Source organism: Danio aesculapii, chromosome 10, assembly GCF_903798145.1.
Source record: "Danio aesculapii chromosome 10, fDanAes4.1, whole genome shotgun sequence".
NCBI classification, from domain to species: Eukaryota; Metazoa; Chordata; class Actinopteri; order Cypriniformes; family Danionidae; genus Danio; species Danio aesculapii.
The window spans coordinates 12005030-12026130 of record NC_079444.1 but is presented as its reverse complement, the minus strand read 5'-3'; the positions used below and the strand labels follow the sequence as shown (position 1 = coordinate 12026130).

At 35.1% G+C, this 21101-nt stretch overlaps 1 protein-coding gene across 3 annotated transcripts in view; it reads left to right on the top strand.

Annotated features, from left to right (window-relative positions):
* The window catches only part of ptbp3 (polypyrimidine tract binding protein 3), a 119229-nt gene that overhangs the window by 78185 nt on the left and 19943 nt on the right, over positions 1-21101 (top strand). For 2 of the 3 annotated variants that reach the window (XM_056466614.1, XM_056466616.1), the window contains exons 3-7: positions 2519-2688; positions 4450-4596; positions 6913-7080; positions 9699-9809; positions 17614-17788. In XM_056466614.1, the coding sequence (XP_056322589.1) occupies positions 2519-2688; positions 4450-4596; positions 6913-7080; positions 9699-9809; positions 17614-17788 (771 nt within the window). The remainder of the gene's footprint in view (positions 1-2518; positions 2689-4449; positions 4597-6912; positions 7081-9698; positions 9810-17613; positions 17789-21101) is intronic. The other variant, XM_056466617.1, reaches the window with a different exon arrangement.

The window sequence follows — 21101 nt, the reverse complement described above, 5'->3', positions numbered from 1 at the left end:
AGCTTAGTCCCTTTATTAATCTGGGGTCGCCACAGCGGAAATAACTGGAAACTTATGCAGCACATACTCCCATTCACACACATACACTACGGACAATTTTAGCTTACCCAAATCACCTATACCACATGTCTTTGGGCTTGTGTGGGAAACCGGAGCACCCGGAGAAAACCCATGTGAACACGGGGAGAACATGCAAACTCCACACAGAAATGCCAACTGACCCAGCCGAGGCTCGAACCAGCGACTTTCTTGCTGTGAGGCGACAGCACTACCTACTGCGCCACCCTGTAAAGACCAGTTCGAGGCTATATGTTTGCATTGAAATGACTGTGTGTTTTTTCACATTTATTCATGTTATAATTTTTAAAAAATATGTACATCCAGATGGAAATGGAAAAAAACTGGGATAAAATTGTGTAATATGTTATTGAACACTGATAGATTTGCAGGAGACAGTAAAATCAAATACGAATGCAGTGCCTCACCGCACTAAGCGCCTCATTCACCGCAATAAGCACCGCATATGTAATGTACTAATGTACATGTCTAAAAATATCTGATGCATGTAAATTTTATTGCATCTCCACTGGTTGTCTAGTTGATACAGCATTATCAGGTTTTGTTGTAATAGTACTATTAAACTTAACAGCACCAACAACACAAACACAGCTGTGTAATCCACCATTGTTGTTGTTAATGGTTGTTACATGTGGTGTTCTTTCTACATGGTACTGTGATGTCATCATTTCCAAACCATTACATTTTGCCTATTCTGGCAGCTAGCTTTGCTACTCTCACACGGTAACTCCCACTGAAGCTAAGCATGGTTGCGGCTGGTCAGTACCTGGATGGGAGACCACATAGGAAAGCTAGGTTGCTGCCGGAAGTGGTGTTAGTAAGGCCAGCAGGTGCTTAACCTGTGGTCTCTGTTGGTCCTAACGCCCCAGTATAGTGAAGGGGACTCTATACTGCTCAGTGAGCGCCATCTTTTGGATGAGACATTGAACCGAGGTCCTGACTCTCTGTGGTCATTAAAAATCCAAGGATGTCCTTCGAAAAAGAGTAGGGTTTTAACTCTGGCATCCTGGCCAAATTTGCCCACTGGCCTCTGTCCATCATAACCATTCCCATATCATAATTGGCTTCATCACTCTGTCACTTCATCATCTACCATTCTAGATGTGTGGGCTGGGGAAAAGGGATGGATGAGATCTCCTTTGTGGTTTTTTTTTAGATCTCTGGGCTGAGAATGAGGGTAGGGATCCGATCTGTGAGGTAAGGGTCTAATTTGCTGGACAATATGAGCGCGATCTAATCTATGTTCTGTGGCCATTGGGATGCAAGTGAGATTGTACTAAGGGAAGGATGCGATTACTCTAGTCCAAGACCAATCACTAGACTTAATAGAAACATCTTGGCAGGTGTGTTGAGGAAAGATAGAGCTAAACTCTTCAGGACACCCCTGCTCTAGTGGGCTGTTAGAGGAGGGTGTGTATTGCTGGTCTTGCAGAGAGATCTGATCACTCTACTAGGATGTGAGGGAAGGGCCTGGATCACTACTCTGAGAGAGGAAGGGTTTAGGTCTCTGTTCAATGAGGGAAAAATGGGATTTCTGTGCTGGGCTTTTAGTGAAAGGGTCTCTCTTGATCTCTGGACTGTTGGTTTGTAAGAGGAGGGTCTCATTCACTGTACATTGTACTGTGCCTGATAATTTTTTCGACTGTGACTGGATGTCCTGCTGATGGTTGCACTTTCTTTTGTGCACTGCTGTTTCTTTCTGCCTTTGGGAAGAGAGAGTGAATATCTCTGTCACTTGCTCTTGTACACTACTGCCTTTATCATGGAGAATATGGCACTATTTTTTTATTTCACCACAAGTTTGGCTGCTGTAAATTGTAGTATGTATTGGTTAAAAATACACGTCTAATAGACTGACATTCTACCATCATTTAACTGTATACTTGCAACTGAGACTGATTGCTTTGATGCTGTTATCTGCTATCAGACAAACACGGTCAGAGCAAATTTTTGCAAGAATGGTAAAGCTGCAGCAGACACTCCACCGAAGTCTGTCTCTGTTAAACCTGTCACCAGGCTGTGATGCGCCCCAGGACATAGCCAAGTGCCAAATACCCCACAATGGGCGCCATTTGGAAACTTGACAGACTACAGAGGCCTGCTTAATCCTGTAAGAGGCTTGTCATATTGTTTCATAGGGGAAGCATCAGAGATGCTGTCCACCACCATTGCATTATATGTTCTAAGTTTCTCCCCATGTCTGTCTACTAGTGTGTCTTTTTGAATTCATTTTATTGTAGGCCCTTGGAGAGGCTAGAGCATTGCAAAATATTTTGTAACTGTAACCTTTTGGTGTCATTGAATCAATATTAATTCTCTTTGGTGTCTGAAGGGTCTTGCGTTTGAAACTTTCATGTATATCAATGCCAGGTTTGGCATTTGGAAATCTGGTCATTTAAAAAAATGGATAATCTGTTTCTTTCTTTTTTCTTTTTGGCAGCTAATGGCACTGACAGTAAAACGTATAAAGGAGACCGATCTCCCTGTGCCCCCTCCCGCGTCCTCCACGTCCGCAAAGTTCCCATCGAAGTGTCCGAGGCAGAGGTCGTCTCACTAGGTGTCCCATTCGGCAAAGTCACCAACCTATTGATGCTTAAAGGGAAAAATCAAGTAGGTTCTCCACCTGTGAACACATTCCTGCCATTTCTTGTAGCTCTGTAAGCTTTCGGCGGTATGACTGTTGGAACGTTTGTAAGAGCATTTGTAAAAAAAAAAAAACAAACAAAAAAAACTAATGGATTTGGAAATTGACTTTGGGAATTGTCTTTTGAGATTGTCAAATCTTAAGCTTTCATTTGGTTTAGTGGTGGAATTTCTGGATTAAACAGCATGAATAAGATCAGAAGAAACCTGAGTGTACATATTGCCACTGTTGAATCTCTGTGGGGTTCATCATGGTGTAACTAACATGATTTAGGGAATGTGGGCCTAAGCCCTCGATGGGGACAATGGTGTGACAATGCCATTGTCTTAGGGAATGTCTTTAACCTAAAAAAGAAGCGTAATGAGATTTTAATTACAGATTAGCATGTTCTCACTACCATAAAATAAAATAGAAAAAAATTATATATTATGTTTCCGGTCTGGAGCAGCACGGTGGCTCAGTGGGTAGCACTGTCACCTCTCAGGTTCGAATCCCAGCTGGGACAGGAGATCTTTCTGTGAGTTTGCATGGTCTCCTCATGTTTGCATGGGCTTCCTGCGGGTGCTCTAGTTTCACCCACAGTCCAAAGACATGTGGTATAGGTCAATTGGATAATGTAAATTGGCCATAGTGTATAAGTGTGTTAATGAGAGTGTGTTTCCCAGCACTGATGTGGCACTCTTAGTACTAGGTTGCGGCACGAAGGGCATCCGACAATAAAACGTGTCAGAGTAATTGCTGGTTTATTCAGCTGTGGTGTCCCCTGATGAAGAAGGGGATACGCTCAAGGAGAGTGAATGAAGACTCTTCATACTTTGAATCTATAAATCAAAGTGGAAGAAGGAACTGAAATGACATCATTTTGAACAAAATCCGGCCAAAACTAGTTCATATATGCACAGGTTTATAGTGTTTCTTTATAAAGTGAGATCGGCACCTACCTGTCAGGCAATCATAAGACATTATTTTAGTTGTTTTGGGGATCTGATCATTTTGACAGTGTTTTGACATCTGTATGCAAACCCATTATACTAAGAAACACCACCATCAAAGAATCATTTTAGCTGTATTTTGTGCTTTATAAGGGGACGTTGAGGACAAGAGTTCAGACCTGGTTTCGCTTCATTAGTGCTGACCACTGATAGAAACTGAAGTGTGCGTCCTTTCAAACACATCAAGGTCCATCTAATAACAGAAGCCTCACAAAAACACGGCAGTCTCTCGCTTCCACTTGAGTGTCTTTTCATATTCAAATAGAATCTGGCATATTTCGACAAGAAAAGACGGATTTCTAATGCCCTGGTTGCGTAATATGTTGTTTGCTGCTTGATTTGATTGGGGCTTCAAAAGATTTCAGTTTATTGTTAGATTTTGCATCTATAAAACTCTCACACCTTGCATGATGAGGTCAGAATAATCACGAGCGGGGGCCTGTTGAGACGAGCTTTTGGGTTTTATGACTTATGCTTAAGGTAATAATTTGAAGAAAACTCTTAACTAATAATGTTCAACTTTGTCCTTTATTGTTTGTGATACAGACTTGATTAAGCTTGTTCAACGGTTCATCAACAAGTGCCAATTCTTCTTTGAGCCCACATATATATATTTGTTTCATTTTAGTGCTGCAGACTGAGAAAAATCTGCATTAACTGACAGCACGTGCACTGTAAGCTGAATTATGATGTTATCACAGTCAAGCACTTACAGCGTCTCTCTTTGTATTACAGGCTTTTATAGAAATGGCCTCTGAAGAAGCAGCGATGACCATGGTCAACTACTACACCACAGCCACACCCCATGTTCGCAATCAGCCTGTCTACATTCAGTATTCCAACCACCGCGAGCTCAAGACTGATAATCTGCCCAATCAGGGGGTGAGAAGCACATACTGGCAAACTGCACACATAGAAGCTTATCATGAAATCACAGAAGTCATACATATACATGGAATTGTATGTGTAGCATGGATATTTACATCAGATGTCGCCTACCCTGTCGTTCTCTATTGGAAGGAATGCGTCAATAGAGCTGTAATTGTATACATATATCTATGATCAGGAATTTTCCCGGTGGTCAGTGCGCGATTATTTATTTTAGTTACGAAAATTATATTTTTTGTGCGTGACCGTACGGGCATTCTTGACAAAACGCATGTGTTAATGTGCATGGAAATGTATTATCTCCCTCCCTGTTAGATTTGATCTAATCCGTGTCCTGAACACACCCCCTCTGCTGTTTTCGCATCGGAGGGAGCGATTCGTTTGTGCCGACATAATACAAGTTTCTGGCACAGCATCTTGTTGTCATTTTTCATTTACAGTGTTTGCTGATTTTATTCAACAAAACTAACATGAGCCGAGTATTTAGTGCGAGTTGGTGCTACTTTGCCTTTTGGTCAGTGCGGTAAGTGACTGTATTATCATCAATAACGTTAGCCTACTTGTTTAGCACAAAAGTTCGTAACATACAAAAACGTAACAAAACGAAATCTTACCTATGAAATGTTCTGCCTTTATGCTTTGTTTTCTTTGTTTGCTCATTACTACACCCGAAAGCAGCGCGGTTAGTGCGGCTGAACGACATTTGTCCTGGGAGCACTGTACAAATGTGGCGGCGGTATTGACGCATGTTCAGGGTCCGAATGTGATCTCTAGTGTATATATCTATGATGTGTAGCATGGAGTATCATAGAGTTTTTGTTGTTGTCTTGCATGTTTTAATTTGAACCTGGAATGCAATTATACTTGAACTAAAACAGAAATGTTTAGGAGTTACTATAAACAGTTAAATGTAGAAATTGTAAAATTGCACAAAGGTAATATGATAAAAGGTAAGGTTTTAAATGTAATTATGACTTTTTTCTTGCAACAGTGAATTTATATCTCACAATTTTTCTTTCTTTTTTTACTTGTTTTTTTTTTAATATATTTTTACATTTTACAAACATAAACAACCACAAAGAACAGAGATGGAAAGGAAAAAGGGGAAAAATAGAGAAAAACTTTATAGGTATACACTGTAGGTGGGAAATAAATAAATAAATAAACAAAATAAGTACAAAACTAAATGAGGGACCGATGCCTACATACATACAACAATCTCAATGTTAAAATTCAAGGCAGTAAGGGGTTGCAAACTGTTATGTATTATTATTATTATGAGGGTTTTTGCACAATTCTGACAGTTCTTTTAATTGGATTATTATGATAGATTGTATGGCTTATTTCATATGCAAACAAATATCTGCATCTGAAAAGGTGTGAACCAAATGGCCTACAGGAATATTAAGAGTTGTGACCCAACCAAACCAGTTGGGAATTCTCTGGGTGGGTCATATTCTTTGTTATAAAGTACTGTCTAACAGATATCGATGCTGAGGAACTGTACTATTCATTGTCTTCAATAAAGTCTCCTCCATGTAAGAACTTTGGTTAGCTTACTTAATGTATGCATTAGAGTCATCTAATACATTGGCGAGCCACCCAAAAACGGTTAAGCCAAATACAGCAAAATCTAACAATAGAAACTTGAATTTGCTAGTTATTAAGACAGAACTCTGTATATACACAGTCAAAATTATGAGATAAATGGACATAAATCCACAATTCTGATATTTCTGCATGCATTTGTGACTTCTTACCTCAGAATTCTGACATATAAACTGTATTTTGTTAGTCATTCACCAGTGCATTTTAATCCCTGCTTCTTCAGTTCTTTGTTTATTCTCATACTTCTGTGTGTGTGAGTTCTTCTCTCATCATTAAAGACTGTATTTCATATCTTATCATCTATGTCTGTATTCCCGCATGCACCCATGACAGCAAATCAGACATTTTTCAGAGAATTCTGAGTTCATGTTATACAATTTTAATATTATAACACATAATTGCATGTCTCACATTTCTCAATTCAAATAAATAAGATGGATCAATTCCTTCACGAGCTCGTTTTCTTACTTTCCTTTCAAACTCAGAATTGTATCTCTGCATATGTAGTGCCTCCTTCACACTTTTGCTTTCCTTAGAGCTATTAGTTTTACAGTATGTAAATGTCCTCATTACGCAGTCATTTGCTGATAGTGCATTTTAGTGCTCTGGGAGTCAGGCACACCTGCTCGCGCAATAGTAAGATTCAGATGTGAAGTTTTCATGAGTTTTGCAATGTGTTAACACTGCATATCTCACTTTTAGAGGGCCCAGGCTGCTCTGCAAGCTGTCAACGCAGTGCACGCTGGGAACATGAGTCTCTCTGGGACTGCCACAGCCAGTGATGGAGGAATGATGCCTGGACAGAGTCCCGTGCTTCGTATCATCGTAGAGAATCTCTATTACCCAGTGTCTCTAGAAGTGCTGCACCAGGTGAGACCACACTACTGCACCAACATTTCACCACTCTTTCGTTTCCAACATGGCTGGCTATTTGCAGTGATTCTCATTCATTATCTTTTGATTTGTTTTGGTATTCTGGAATATTACAATATCAAAATGACTTTATAACATTATTTGGTAATCCTTTTATAAATACACACTATAAATCATTTATTAAGCATTAGAAACTAGTTCATTAATTATTTGTTAAGCATTAACTCTACATTAACAGACATTAGCAGTTTATAAATATAGCTACAAATGCTGTTTTCTTGACTCAAGATAAGTAGGGCAAGACAGAATCTGCAGATAATTTTTGCTATTTCGGCACAGAATTTATGTGGAATCATTTTGGGAGTATCATAACTAAAAACGTAATATATGAAATAAAAAAATATACATTTTAACTGTTATTTAATTTTTACAATGCAAATCCAATTCGATCCACTTATTTGGTAAACAAAGAAGGTCTCTCATATCTACTAAATGACAGAAATATTACATTACAAACTGCTGTGAATAAATCATATGAACATTATTATATTAGTCAATAATATTACTGAAATTAATTCAAAAACTGAATAAATATACTGTGAATGTACAAACATTTACACAAGTAAATGAAAACACTCAATGATGGGCTAAAAATCTGTGGATTTCTGCACACACAGATACCGTGTGGGCCTACCTATAAGCACATTTATAATAAGATATATATATATATATATATATATATATATATATATAAAGCACTCACTTTAGATTAAATCTACACAAAGTTGTGTTAATAAAACATATGCTAACATACATATTAACCATTACTATATTCCTGAATAATAAGATATACAGTTGATGTAGATTTGAATAGTTTATTAATCTTTTAATAACTCATTCTGAATGATCTCAAAACCCATCAACTACTCTTATATACAAAAGGTTTGCAAAAAATGCAGTACTTAATTTAGTAATGAAAAATTGATCAGTAACAAAATATGAAAGTATGATTATTAAGCACGTTATAAATGTGCTTTTAAGTCAAGAAAACAGCATTTGTAGCTGTATTCATAAATTGCTTACTAACATCTGTTAATGTAGGGTTAATGTTAAATAAATTATTAACAAATAATGAATTAATTAATGATATTATAGAGATTCTAACTGGTAGTGTTTATGTTTTGAGGCTAGGGACTATTTTCAGGCGCTATGTAATATTATTGCTCCTGCTGCAGCTATGTTAAAAGTCCCTTGATTATTAAAACAGGCTGAGAGAATAGGTCCTAGCCATATTGATCTGGAAAATAGCAACTTTTCAATTTCTGTTGGTCTAAATATGCGATGTAACTACAGAAATGTCAATCTTTATATATGAAAATGATCAAAACCATCACATTGTTTGAAAAATGATTTATGCTAAGCAAAGCTAAAAGTGCTCCCGCCAGACCTGGAGATCGGCTGAATGGAATAAAAAATGGTAAAACTCAGCTGTTTAACTCTGTAACCTATTTCCAAAAAAGTGGAGTGTTCCTTTAATGTAAATACATCTGATTAGCAAGTATGTTCATAAGCTGTGTGAATTGAGTAAGTCTAAAAAATATACCTGATTCAACACACACACACACACACACACACACACACACACACACACACACACACAGTTTTTAATGTAAAGTAATTTTACTTTTCTTTTTTTTTATTTTCAGAACAAATTGCCGTTATTTTCATAATAGACTTTCAATTCGTGTGCCATTTTTGTTGATTGTGGTGATTTATTTATTTATTTATTTATTTTTTGCTTCTGTCACCATTAATCTTCTTCAGGCAATGCTCAGGTTTTTTTTTTTCTAAGCTCAAGTGCTTGGTACTGCGTTTGTTTGCTTTCAGTGTTTACCATGTACACTTCTTTTGTTGTCACCAGGCAACCTTGTAAAATGGTGTCAAAATGTTGAAGCCCTGAGTTCTTAAACCAGTCATAAATCTTAAACCAGTCTTTGGAAAGCTTACTGGACTACATGCAGCTGGTTAACCCTGGTCAGAATGCTCTAATTTAATGGTTTAAAATGATTTCCTGCAAAAAAAAAATAAACTTTTGTTTTTATCTTTTTCTAGTACAAATATCTAAAAATTCTGAAATTAAGAAGCCTTTTTATATATAAAAGTAAAAACTATTGTTTTGTTTTCAGAAATAATGTCAAAATTAAGCTTTTTTCTTTAAAGCAATGAAAATAATCGGTTAAAGATTTCAGAATTTGAGATTTCAGAAAATTTCAAACTGAGAACAGATTATTTTACTCTCCTCATTTGCAGATTATTTTGCTTGCTTTAATGGAAAAACCTACTTAATTTTGACTTATTATTTATATTTTTAGCAATATTTTTTACTTGTCCAGAAAATGCTTCTTGATTTAAGAATTTTTTTATATTTGGACTAAGAATAAGACAAACCTAAGAAAACCCTTTTTTAAGTTTTCTGACTGCTTATCAACTAGCTAAACTATCTCAAAATCACTTTGGAGACTAACTAATCCTGCTTAACCAGCTGAGTTTAAATAATATTTTAAAATTGTATTTTATTATTTACAATGGTTGTTCTTGTCTTCTCCTTCATTTAGATCTTCTCCAAATTTGGAACGGTCCTGAAGATCATCACCTTCACCAAGAACAACCAGTTTCAGGCCTTGCTACAATATGCAGATCCAATGAACGCACATCATGCCAAAGTGGTCAGTATCAACAAACATTCCTTTAGCACAAAATGCTCTTTTTAATAGCAGACTGTTGTAACATTTAATTTGTAAAACAAACACATTTTTAGAAACTATCACTTTTTCCATTTAAGTTCTAGTACTTCATTAGCAGCTAGTGCTTATTATTTAGTACCTTTTAAATAAAAGGTACTAAAAACCATCCAATATGTACAATTTAATTAAATGCTACTACCTATAAATAGATTCCAGCACATATTTATTAGATACTCATACCTGTTGAATTGATAGTAGTTTAATGTAATATACTATTATAATATACATACTATTATTATTAATTCATTAGATAGTAATTTTTATGTATTTATTAGATACTGGTACTTATCCACCGGGTTTTATATATTTGGTAGTAATAGGTTTATTATTAGACACTAATACCTTTTGTAATTATTCCTTTTAAGAATTCTTGTATTACGCCAATTTCACACTGTTAGTGTCTGCATTATGGAACCTTCATCTCTGCTCTTTCTACTTTTGATGTTGAAAATTAAACTCTCTAGTTTAACAGAGTGACTTTAATTGATATTTTAGGAGTTTGAAACAACATGTCACATCAGAAATAATATATATCTAGAAATAAGTCAGAAAATGAAAAATTCTGGCAGCTCATTACTAGGTTTTTGTAGTGTAATTTACACCAATACAACTGCAAACTATATAACAAATGTTAATAAAAGTCACTTTTACATATTAAAAGTCGCTTGAGGAAAGATCAAGGTCCAATAATTCAGTTCAAAAGCATAAATAAACAAAAAAAAAGCATGAATTACAATATCTGGACAATATATGAAATATACTGCTAATTTATAAATATTTTTACAGTGTAGTATTTTATAATAGTGTTAAAAAAATTACTAGAACCATAAATATAAAAGCTACTACTTTTTATATAATAAATGTTAAAATGGCTTGCCGTAAACTCTTAGCATCTGGTTGGGGGAAATGAATATTAGCTTTGGTTGGATGAAAACATGGCAACCAGCTTCAGTATACACTAGTTTAGTTCCTTGAAGATACATGAGTGGTCATTTCTTCCTAATCTCTCCGCCGTCCCCTATAATCAAAGCTTCACCATCAATCATGATGGCGCTCACACCTGTCTTGCAGTGTTCTTGGGTATTTTTTCGGTGCACGGCTGAAAATTCGTCAAAGCAACAGGAAGGCGGCAGGAAAAGCGTCTCCCAGTAGACGGCACAAATCAAGCCGCCCCTGTAATTAATATGTCACCGTTGAGGTTATCTAATGAATGCCAATGCAGCTCACCAGGGGGAAAAGAGCTAGCAAGTAATTACTCCTCTGGTCTGAGGGTGTTATCTATTGTGCGGCTGCCATGTTGCATTGCCTCCGTGCACAAAGAGAGCATTTGTTAGTGTTACAGGAGGGGTGGCGACAGGGGGGCTTTTTTGAAATGGGCTATGATCTTCCTTCTGTTTGAGATTGCAGCAAATAGGGAGCCATTGTGAGCAAATATATACTATTTTTATTAGCGTCTTGGATGAGAAGTGATTATCAGTTACGGAAATCCACAACTGACTAAAAGTAGATCTTTAAAAACAAATTCTGAAGGGAAAATAGACTTTATTTTAAATAGAGAAAGTTCTGTTTTTATTTAGAATGCATAACATTGATCAAAGGGCGGCACGGTGGTTAGCACTGTCGCCTCACAGCAAGAAGGTCGCTGGTTCAAGTCCTAGCTGGGTCAGTTGGCATTTCTGTGTGAAGTTTGCATGTTCTCCCCGTGTTCGCGTGGGTTTCCTCCGAGTCCTCCGGTTTCCCCCACAGTTCAAAGACATTTGCTATAGGTGAATCGAATAAACTAAATTGGCCGTAATGTATGTGTGTGAATGAGTGTGTGTGGATGTTTCCCAGTGCTGGGTTGCAGCTGGAAGGACATCTCCTGTGTAAAACATATGCTGGATAAGTTGGCGGTTCATTCCGCTGTGGTGACCCCTGATTAATAAAGGGACTAAGCTGACAAGAAAATGAATGAACGAATGAACATTGATCAAAATGATAGTAAAGAGCGAGCTTTAAATTGGAAATATTTTTATTTTCAGGATATTTACAAGTGTTTGATTGTTGGAAAATAATGGCAATATTAAAATGGCATTAATCATCATAATAGAATCTTTTATAGAATCTTTTAAAATATAATTTAGGAAATATTATATAAACTTATATAACCTAAGCACATTTAGCTTAAGGAATAGTTTACCCAAAAATAAAAATAGCAAATAATGACAAACAAAATGTTCTTATTTTTACCAGCGTGAGAAGTGATTATCAGTTACAGAAAGCACAAATGACTAAAAGTAGATTTTTAAAAATTCTGGAGAGAAAAATAAACTATTAGTGTCAAAACATGCTTTAAGAAAAAGTTATATTTTTATTTAGAATGCATAAACTGTAAAACCCAAAAAGTTAAGGTAACTCAAACCATTTGAGGAAACCGATCGCAACACACCATTTAAGTTCAAAAAATAATCCTAATGAGTTCTGTGAACTTACTCAATTTGATTAAACGAAGCAATTTGAGCACAGTAAAACCCAATAAATGAAGAGAACTAAAACCAACTGAGTACTGTAAAACTCAACAAGTTAAGGTAACTCAAACAATTTTAGGAAACCGATTGCTACAAACCATTTGAGTTAAAAAAAACTAATCTATGTGAGTACTGTGAACTTACTCCATTAAAGTTGAAGTAATGAGGTATTTACTTAACTCACTACCTTCAACACTGAGTTCAAAACTCTTTTTAAATGAGTAGAATTAACTTTCAGTAAAATTTAACTTAACTACTTATTTCATTTGATAAAGTTGACTGTTGGGTATTACAGTGTATAATTGATCAAAGTGACAGTAAAGACTAAACTTTTAAAAATATTAATTAAAAATAATTTTTAGGATTTTAACGTATTGGATTGTTGAAAAATAATGGCAAAAGAAATCTTTTTTTAAAGTGACATTAATCAAACTAGTCTGTTAGACTTGTCACTCATTTAATTTGATAAAGTTGACTGTTGGGTTTTACAGTGTAGATAAAAGAAATTTAATCTGCATTTTTGTAAAAATAACATTCTATTTTTTGTCATTGTTTTTTATTTTTTTTTACATTTATTTGTTTATTTAATTACAGCTTCATTTAGTTTTACTATTTTTATTAACAATCAACAACATTATGGACAATTTTAGCTTACCCAATTCACCTGTACCACGTCTTTGGACTTGTGGGGGAAACCGGAGCACCCGGAGGAAACCCTCGCGAACATGGGGAGAACATGCAAACTCCACACAGAAATGCCAACTGACCCAGCCGAGGCTCGAACCAGTGACCTTCTTGCTGTGAGGCGACAGTACTACCAGTAGACCACCGCGTCGCCTATATATATATATATTAAGTATTATATAAATTATAGAACCAAAAATAGCATAAATGGCAGAATACATAAATGGCAGAATAAATAAATTTGTTCAAAAGTTTTGGGATGAGTAAGATACCAAATCCTATTATTAATACTTTTATTTAGAAAGGCTGGTGGTCGAAAGTGATAATGTGGTACTTTATAATGTTATAAACAAATTCCCCTAAAAAATATGTTAAAAATGTCTTCAAAACTAACAATAAGACCTTTTTATTAATCACCAAATTTATATTTTATAATGATTTCTGGAGTAAGACTGGAATATTGATGCTCAAAATTCAGCTTTGTATCACAGTAATAAATAACAAGCTAGAAAACAGTTGTAATAATACAGTGCAATATTACTAACTAGACACTATAATACTGGGTTGCCATGGTGTTTGCTAAGGAGTTTCAAATCATCCCTAGCATGTTGCTGTGATTGACCCTCTGTGATTTATTATAATGTGTAAATTTGGACCCTAATTCAGTTTTGTTTTCACATTCGCCAATCAGAATTGGTCATTTGGTGGCATAAAGCTAACAGCACACCTCATTGTTCTCATCATTCAGGCCACTGTCAGGATTACATGTGTTTTGCATTTGTCATCAAGGTTTAGTTAAATGAAGTGGCGCTCCATAGGAGAAGTTACTTCACTGTTCCTCCACCCTGCCAAACCTTTTTCAGGGCCACACAGACAATTCAATAATAAAAACATGACACCGCATTAAAAGGCAACGTCTATCATGTTGAGTCAAGTTATTGTTTTCTTAAAGAGTCTATGGGCCCTATCATACACCCGGCGCAATAAGGCGCAAGATGTGTTTGGTGCGATTTGTTGCTATTTTCAAACCAGCACATCTGTAATTTTCCCATTTTGTGCCACGTTGTTTAAATGGCATATCCATTTGCACCACTTTATAGACTCATGGGTTTGCTGGTTTAAAAAGGTGTTAAGGTGTATTGTTGGCACGTTGCTATTTTGAGGAACTGAAATAGACCGCACCATTGACCAGCTAAATGCTGGTCTAAAGTCCAGCACAGAGCGCGTTATCCGCCTATGTGAGTCCAAACACTTACACATTGCTTAATACACTCAGGATGTACAGCAATACACAAATATCTTTACATATGAAAAGAAATTAAAGGATTAAAATGTAAAAAAAAGTGATTATTTTCTAAATAGAACTATTTTCTCTCAGTAGTGATTATTAAACCACACTGAACTGAGCTAAACTGAACTGAACTTAAACACTACAAACTGAACTACACTGTTCCTATTTACTATGACCTTTTATGTGAAGCTGCTTTGACACAATCTACATTGTATAAGCGCTATACAAATAAAGGTGAATAAATAAATATAAAGGCCACTACCTCCATGCCTTCATCACCTTGGGGGGCTTTTTTCAGTTTATTTTTGACAATTTGCAATTGTATAATGTAATTATTATCAGTAGTATTGTTTATTATATGCTTGTTTATATTTGTTTTATAAAAACACGTTTAGATTTGTCCAGCTGTAGGGTTTTGGAGACGTATGTATCATCATATGGGGCGTAAAAATAGGACGTGTGTTTGGATATAACTCAGTTTTTTGACCACTCTTTGTTATTATTGGAAATTAGAACTGAATTTAGAAATATCTTTGAAACAAATCTTTGCTCTTAACAAACTAAATCAAATATGTAGGCTAATGGATGTCTTCAGTGGAGAGAGTAAGTAAAGCCATGAAAGTAAAGAGGTAATGTAAAGTGGCAGAATGGAGGAGGCTCATTCTTTATCCTCACGCTGCAGATGGTCTGTTTAACTGTTTTCGCGCTAGTAAAGCTTTCAGTTTTTCCACAAAATCCCCCATGTAAATAGCAAATGCGCCATGTTGCGTCGCAACTGACTCTTAAAGGGAATTGGAGATGAGATTCTGATTAGTTTAATGCACATTAATCTCCAAACAAACCCATAACTCGATAAGAGAATAAGCACAATCCTGTTAGACCATGCGCAAGGGCCCAGACTTTTTTTTTTACGTCCATAAAATAGCAAGAGTGGATTCAGATATGCTTTCAATGCTTTTGCACCATGTGCTTTAGACTTTGCACTTAGATCATTTAAATAGAGCCCTTTTTGTGTAGGACAGAAAATTGTGATATTAGTGACACCAGTGGTCATTAAGTGAACTGCAGCCATAAATGTATTGCTCATGTTGTTGGTTTTGTGCATGTAATGAGTTATTAGACTCTCTCTAAAGTAAAAAAAAAAAAAAATTCAGCTGATTATTACATCTGAAATGACCATAGTGAGATAAAGATGTTAAAAGATTCCAAAGAAAGACACTTTTTATCCCCATAACAGCTATATAAGCTCTTATCAGAGATTTTTGAGAACATATTTTAAGGTTTTGATTGTGTATCGATTAGTTTTCTCTGCACGTTGCTTTTGATTCTGCTTGATTCTGCTCTTCAAGCTCCCTGTTCCTTAGTGGAGATACAAACCTCACAACTGTGGCTTCTTCTGGAGCTGTTTGGAGTTTGGCTGTCGTTTGTTTTAAGATATTGATTAACAAAAAGAAAAACTGAGATGAGATGCTTAAGCTCCATTACACCCTGATGTAATGAAGTAGAGTAGGTGTAATCAATGTGCCGGAAGAGTTCAGCGTCCTGTGATCGGAAAGACAAACACGCTTCTGTTACCTGTGTGACGGCAAAAGAACAACAATACTCGGGTTAACTGATATAATTTTGTATAATTAATATAATATAATATAATATAATATAATATAATATAATATAATATAATATAATATAATATAATATAATATAATATAATATAATATAATATTTAAATGTATTATAAAATAAAGGGGGTAGTTCACCTTAAAATGAAAATTGTCATCATTTACTCAAACTTTTTTTTTTTTTTTTTTTTTTTAAACACAAAAAGATATGAATATTATATATATTTTTAAATAAAAATCACTTCTGTAAATCCTATCCCATTTTTTTTTTCGAAATCTAAAATTTACGTTTAACTTTTTAGTTTTTTTTTGCTATTAGATTTTGTTAACAGTTTAATTTGTTTGTTTAATTAATATTTTATTTATGGTTTTCTCATTGTTCTATATGCTTTTCCCTTAAACAAATCTTTTCTTAATCCCTATCTACTCCAGTTGGTATTTTTCTAAAAAATCTTTATAAAGTGAATTCTTTTATTTATTTTTAAATTGTTCAAATGCTAGGGGCCTAACCTCTTTATTTGTTAATGCTTTTAAAAACAAAACAGATTTTTCTTCTCTTCATTTGAAAGTCGCTTGGGAAGAAGTCCTAAGGATTTTAATCTCTTAGACTGATTGGGATCAATGCCTTTTATCTGTTTATTCATATTCTATAAATTCTAGACACAACCTTATTCAGTACAAAATATTACACAGACTTTACTTATTCTAAAACAAAGCTTAGTAAATTCTATTCCTCAGTTTCCCCCACATGTGACAAGTGTAAAGCTGCTGAGGGTACCTTAGCACATCTTTTATGTACTGTGTTCAAATTCAGAGTTTTTAGTTAGAAGTATTTCAGTTCTTTGCTAAGGTTTACGATTGTATTTTACTTCCTGACCCAATTATAGTAATTTTTGGCTGGTCAGATTTTTTTGGACACTCAACCAAAATGTACGGTTAACTGTCCAGTATGGCATGATCATAGCTAAAAAAAAAAAAAAAGTTATCCTTTGTTTCTGGAAGAAAAATGTTGCGCTTAGCACTGTATGCATGTTTTATTATATCTTTTTATTATGTCTTATTTTAAAGGGACCTATTGTGCAAAAATCACTTTTATAAGGGGTGTGGCAAAAGTGTGTGAATATAGCCAGCCTCTGTAGGCCAGCTGTAGCCAGCCAGCCTAAAATGTAGTCATTTTATTTTTTATAATCACACTTCATAAAAACAGAAACACTTTGATTGACATTCTCCCTTTGTACATGTCATCGGAGGGGGAAAGCCTCGGCCATTAGTGACGAACTCTCCCTCATTAGCATAGGACATTAGTCTTGTTTTTGAATCTGCCACTATACTGACACATAGGCATTTGTAGCTCCACCCTCTTTTGAAAAAATCCCAATTTCATTTGGCTTTAAAGCGACAGTCACCAAAATGGCACAATTAGGATCACAGTCTAAAAGGGTGAATTAAAAAAAAGAGAGTTCTAAAACATTATTTTAGTTTTATTCTGATCTAATACTAAACATACAGACTCTAGGGACATCAGAGACTTACATCTTACAATTACATTTTGTAAAAAGGGGCATAATAGGTCCCCTTTAAGCAAACTATAATTTGTTTGTGAGTTAACATTGTGTTGTTTTCAGGCTTTGGATGGACAGAACATCTACAATGGCTGCTGTACTCTGCGTGTTGAATTCTCCAAGCTGACCAGTCTGAATGTGAAATATAACAATGACAAGAGCAGGGACTTCACTCGTCTGGACCTACCTTCAGGAGATGGTCAGCCCACGCTCGACCCCACCATGCAGACCGCTTTCGGTAAGACTCATACATAGATTATTAATGTTCAGTCTGAGGATCTGTTGTTCGCTTGAATATATATTTAAATGTATTGTTCTAGGTTTAAATAATAAATTATATTAGCTTTCGGTATTTATATATATATATATATATATCTTTTTAAAAGATTTTTTAATCTTTTCCTTACAAAAATACATAGATTTACTACAGGAGACCTTTATTTATATACTCCCCAATCCTAAAATCTACAAAACCCCCACCCCCTGACATTATGTTTCCTTCAACGTGCACCAGGCAGTGAACGATTTCATACAAACTGGGCCAGCTGATCAATCAGAACCCACTGTGTACTTCTGAAGGATCTTTAGTGTACCCTGTGTACTTCTGAAGGATCTTAAGTGTACACTGTGTACTTCTGTAAAGTTAACATGTGAAAAATAACACAATTTAAAAAAAGAAAATCGTGAATATGTTACTGTATGTCGCACCCCATAAACACAACCAAAGCCTGATGCCTTTACTGACTTTACTTTTTTTATTAAACCTGTCTTTTCAACCAACAAACCACTTTTTATTAGATATTTTCCTTAGCTCCTCATCACATGTTTGCATGTGTTTTATTATAATGCTATTTTAGTAACATGTATAATGCTAATAGTTATGTGAACTAACCAGTGTTTAAAAAAAGTCAAAATTGCAAGATATAAACTCAGCGTTCTGTGGAAAAAGTCAGGATTTTGAGATAAACTGTAGGAAAATAGTTGTGAGCTGTGTTCGAAACCACTTATATCCACTATATAGTGCACTATATCAGGTGTCCGCCATTTTGTAGTGATGTCTAAATGCTGAGTGAACTTAATTCCCTGCATTCATTCACTGCTTTTTATCCACAATCCACTCTGATTTCAAGTGTAAACTCGTTGAAGCGGCATTTCGCAAAACCCTACTTGAGAGGAAATGCAAGTTAATTGTATTAGTTTTTAAGGGGATAGTTTGCCCCCCAAAAAAATTCTTTCATCATTTATTTACTCTTAACTTGCTCCAAACCAATATGAATTTCTTTCTTTAGTTGAAAACAAAATGAGATATTTAGAAGAAAGCCATAAACCTGTAACCGTTGACTTCCATAGAATTCGTTTTTTTCCTACTATAGAAGTCAATGGTTACAGGTTTTCATCTTTTTCAAAATGTCTTATTTTGTGTTCAACAAAAAAAAGAAACTCGTATAGGTTTGGAACCACTTGAGGGTGAGTAAATAGTGAGTTTTCATTTTTGGGTGAACTATCCCTTTAATGTTGTTCTACTTGTGTGTAGAGTATGCATGTCAGACACAGCTACAGACAGAATTACAAAAAATAGTGTCATTTTAATCGGGGGCTCGTCCGGGATCACTACAATGTTGCCTGTAACTTTTGATATTGTACCGGGTAATAGTTTTGTGTATGCGTAGTTGTATGCCTTTTAAGACTTTTTTTTGGTCAGAATAGGAAATGCAAGTTCATAGTATTAGCTTTTAAGGGCATAGTTCACCCAAAAATGAAAATTCTGTCATTTATTCACCGTTGACTTGTTTCAAACCAATGAGTTTCTTTCTTAGGTTGAATACAAAAGAAGATATTTTGAAGAAAGCTGTAACCATTTAACTTTTGACTTCCATAGAATTAGTTTTTCCTACTATGGAAGCCAATGGTTACAGATTTTTAGCTTTCTTCAAAATATCCTCTCTTGTGTTTAACAGAAAAAAGAAATTCGTATAGGTTTTGAACCACTTGAAGGTGAGTCAATACTGAGTGAGTTTTCATTTTTAGGTGAACTATTCCTTTAATGTTTTTCTATTTATGTGTAGAGTTTCAGACACAGCTAAAGAGAGAATTACAAATAACATCGTAATTTTAATTGGGGGCTCGTCCGGGATCAGTAAAATATTGCCTGTAACTGTTAATATTGTACCGGGTAATAGTTTTGTGTGTGCTTACTTTAATGGCTTTTCTGACCTTTTCCTCCAAATAGGAAGTGCAAGAAAAAGTTAACTATCTCTCTTTTAAAGGCATAGTTCACCCAAATATTTAAATCGCAGTTATCTTTTTCATTTCTTTTTCCATATCCGAAAGCAACGTAAACATACATTTTGACCCAGTTTCCCTTATTCCAACCTGGAATGTTTAATTAATGTTTATCCATGTCTATACTGACATTTTATTATATTTTTTTAATCAAACCTCTTCATTTATCTCACTAACAAACCTCTTTTCTATTAGAAAACCCTCTGTAACACAGATATTTTCCTCGGTGTGTGTTTTATTATAATGCTATCGGCCTGATGCACAACACACGCTATCAAAGGGCAGGCGTTATCTCTCATGCGCACCGAGTTTCAGCGTTTGCGGACTGGATTTATTGTGCGTGTGTGATCGTCAGAGGAGGCTGCAGATAAAACTCTGAGCGTCCACGCATCTTGTTGTCTGGGCTTCAGTAAATCAGCTGTGGTGTGTGGAGCGAGAGCCACTGCGGAGGCTGATAAGGCCAGCGTGTGTGTGTGTGTTTGCGTGTTTGTGTGTGTGTAAATCAGAGCTGATGAATTGTTGGATCTCAGGGGCGAACGCTGACGTCTCCAGACGCCCCACTGGAGCAATAAAAGGTGCTCAAATGGCAGCTTTTATTAGAGCAGGACTTACAGAGCAACAGCCTTCATGAAAATGCTTTATCGAGGACTGTTTTGAGATGTGTGTACACTGCTTGCTCTGGTTTACATCTCAAATAAGGGGAATAAATCAGATTTAAACAATGGGTTCACACTTAAACTGGCACCTGCTGGGAATTTGAGATGATCCAGGAGCAAATTGCGAATTATTTGAACGTTCATGTTTCAGCTAGCCAGAGTCAGCTTGAAAATCTGTTAATGTTGGTAAAAGGGATGATACAGGGTGTTCAGAATATCTGTACAAGTGATGTTTTTCATTGGTTGCATGATGTTCTGTTGTTTAATTAAAATATTAAGTGCGATATTTAATTAGTAAGCCAGTAGTCTCAATGTTAAAGGAAGAAATGTTTGATTTTATTTATTTTATTTAAAGAAAGTTTATCAGACTTGCGTAAAACTTATACAACATTGAAAATAGTGATAAAAACAATAATGTTTGTAATGAAATGTTTAATAAAATGATAAAAGTCATAATAATAAATAAAAATTACATGTGGAATTATGTGATATAAATTAGTAATAAAAACAACTGGAATGTGTGTTCTTATAAAAAGTAATAAATAAAATCTAATATAAATAAATAAAACCATAATAATAATAATAATAATAGCAATAATAATAATAATAATA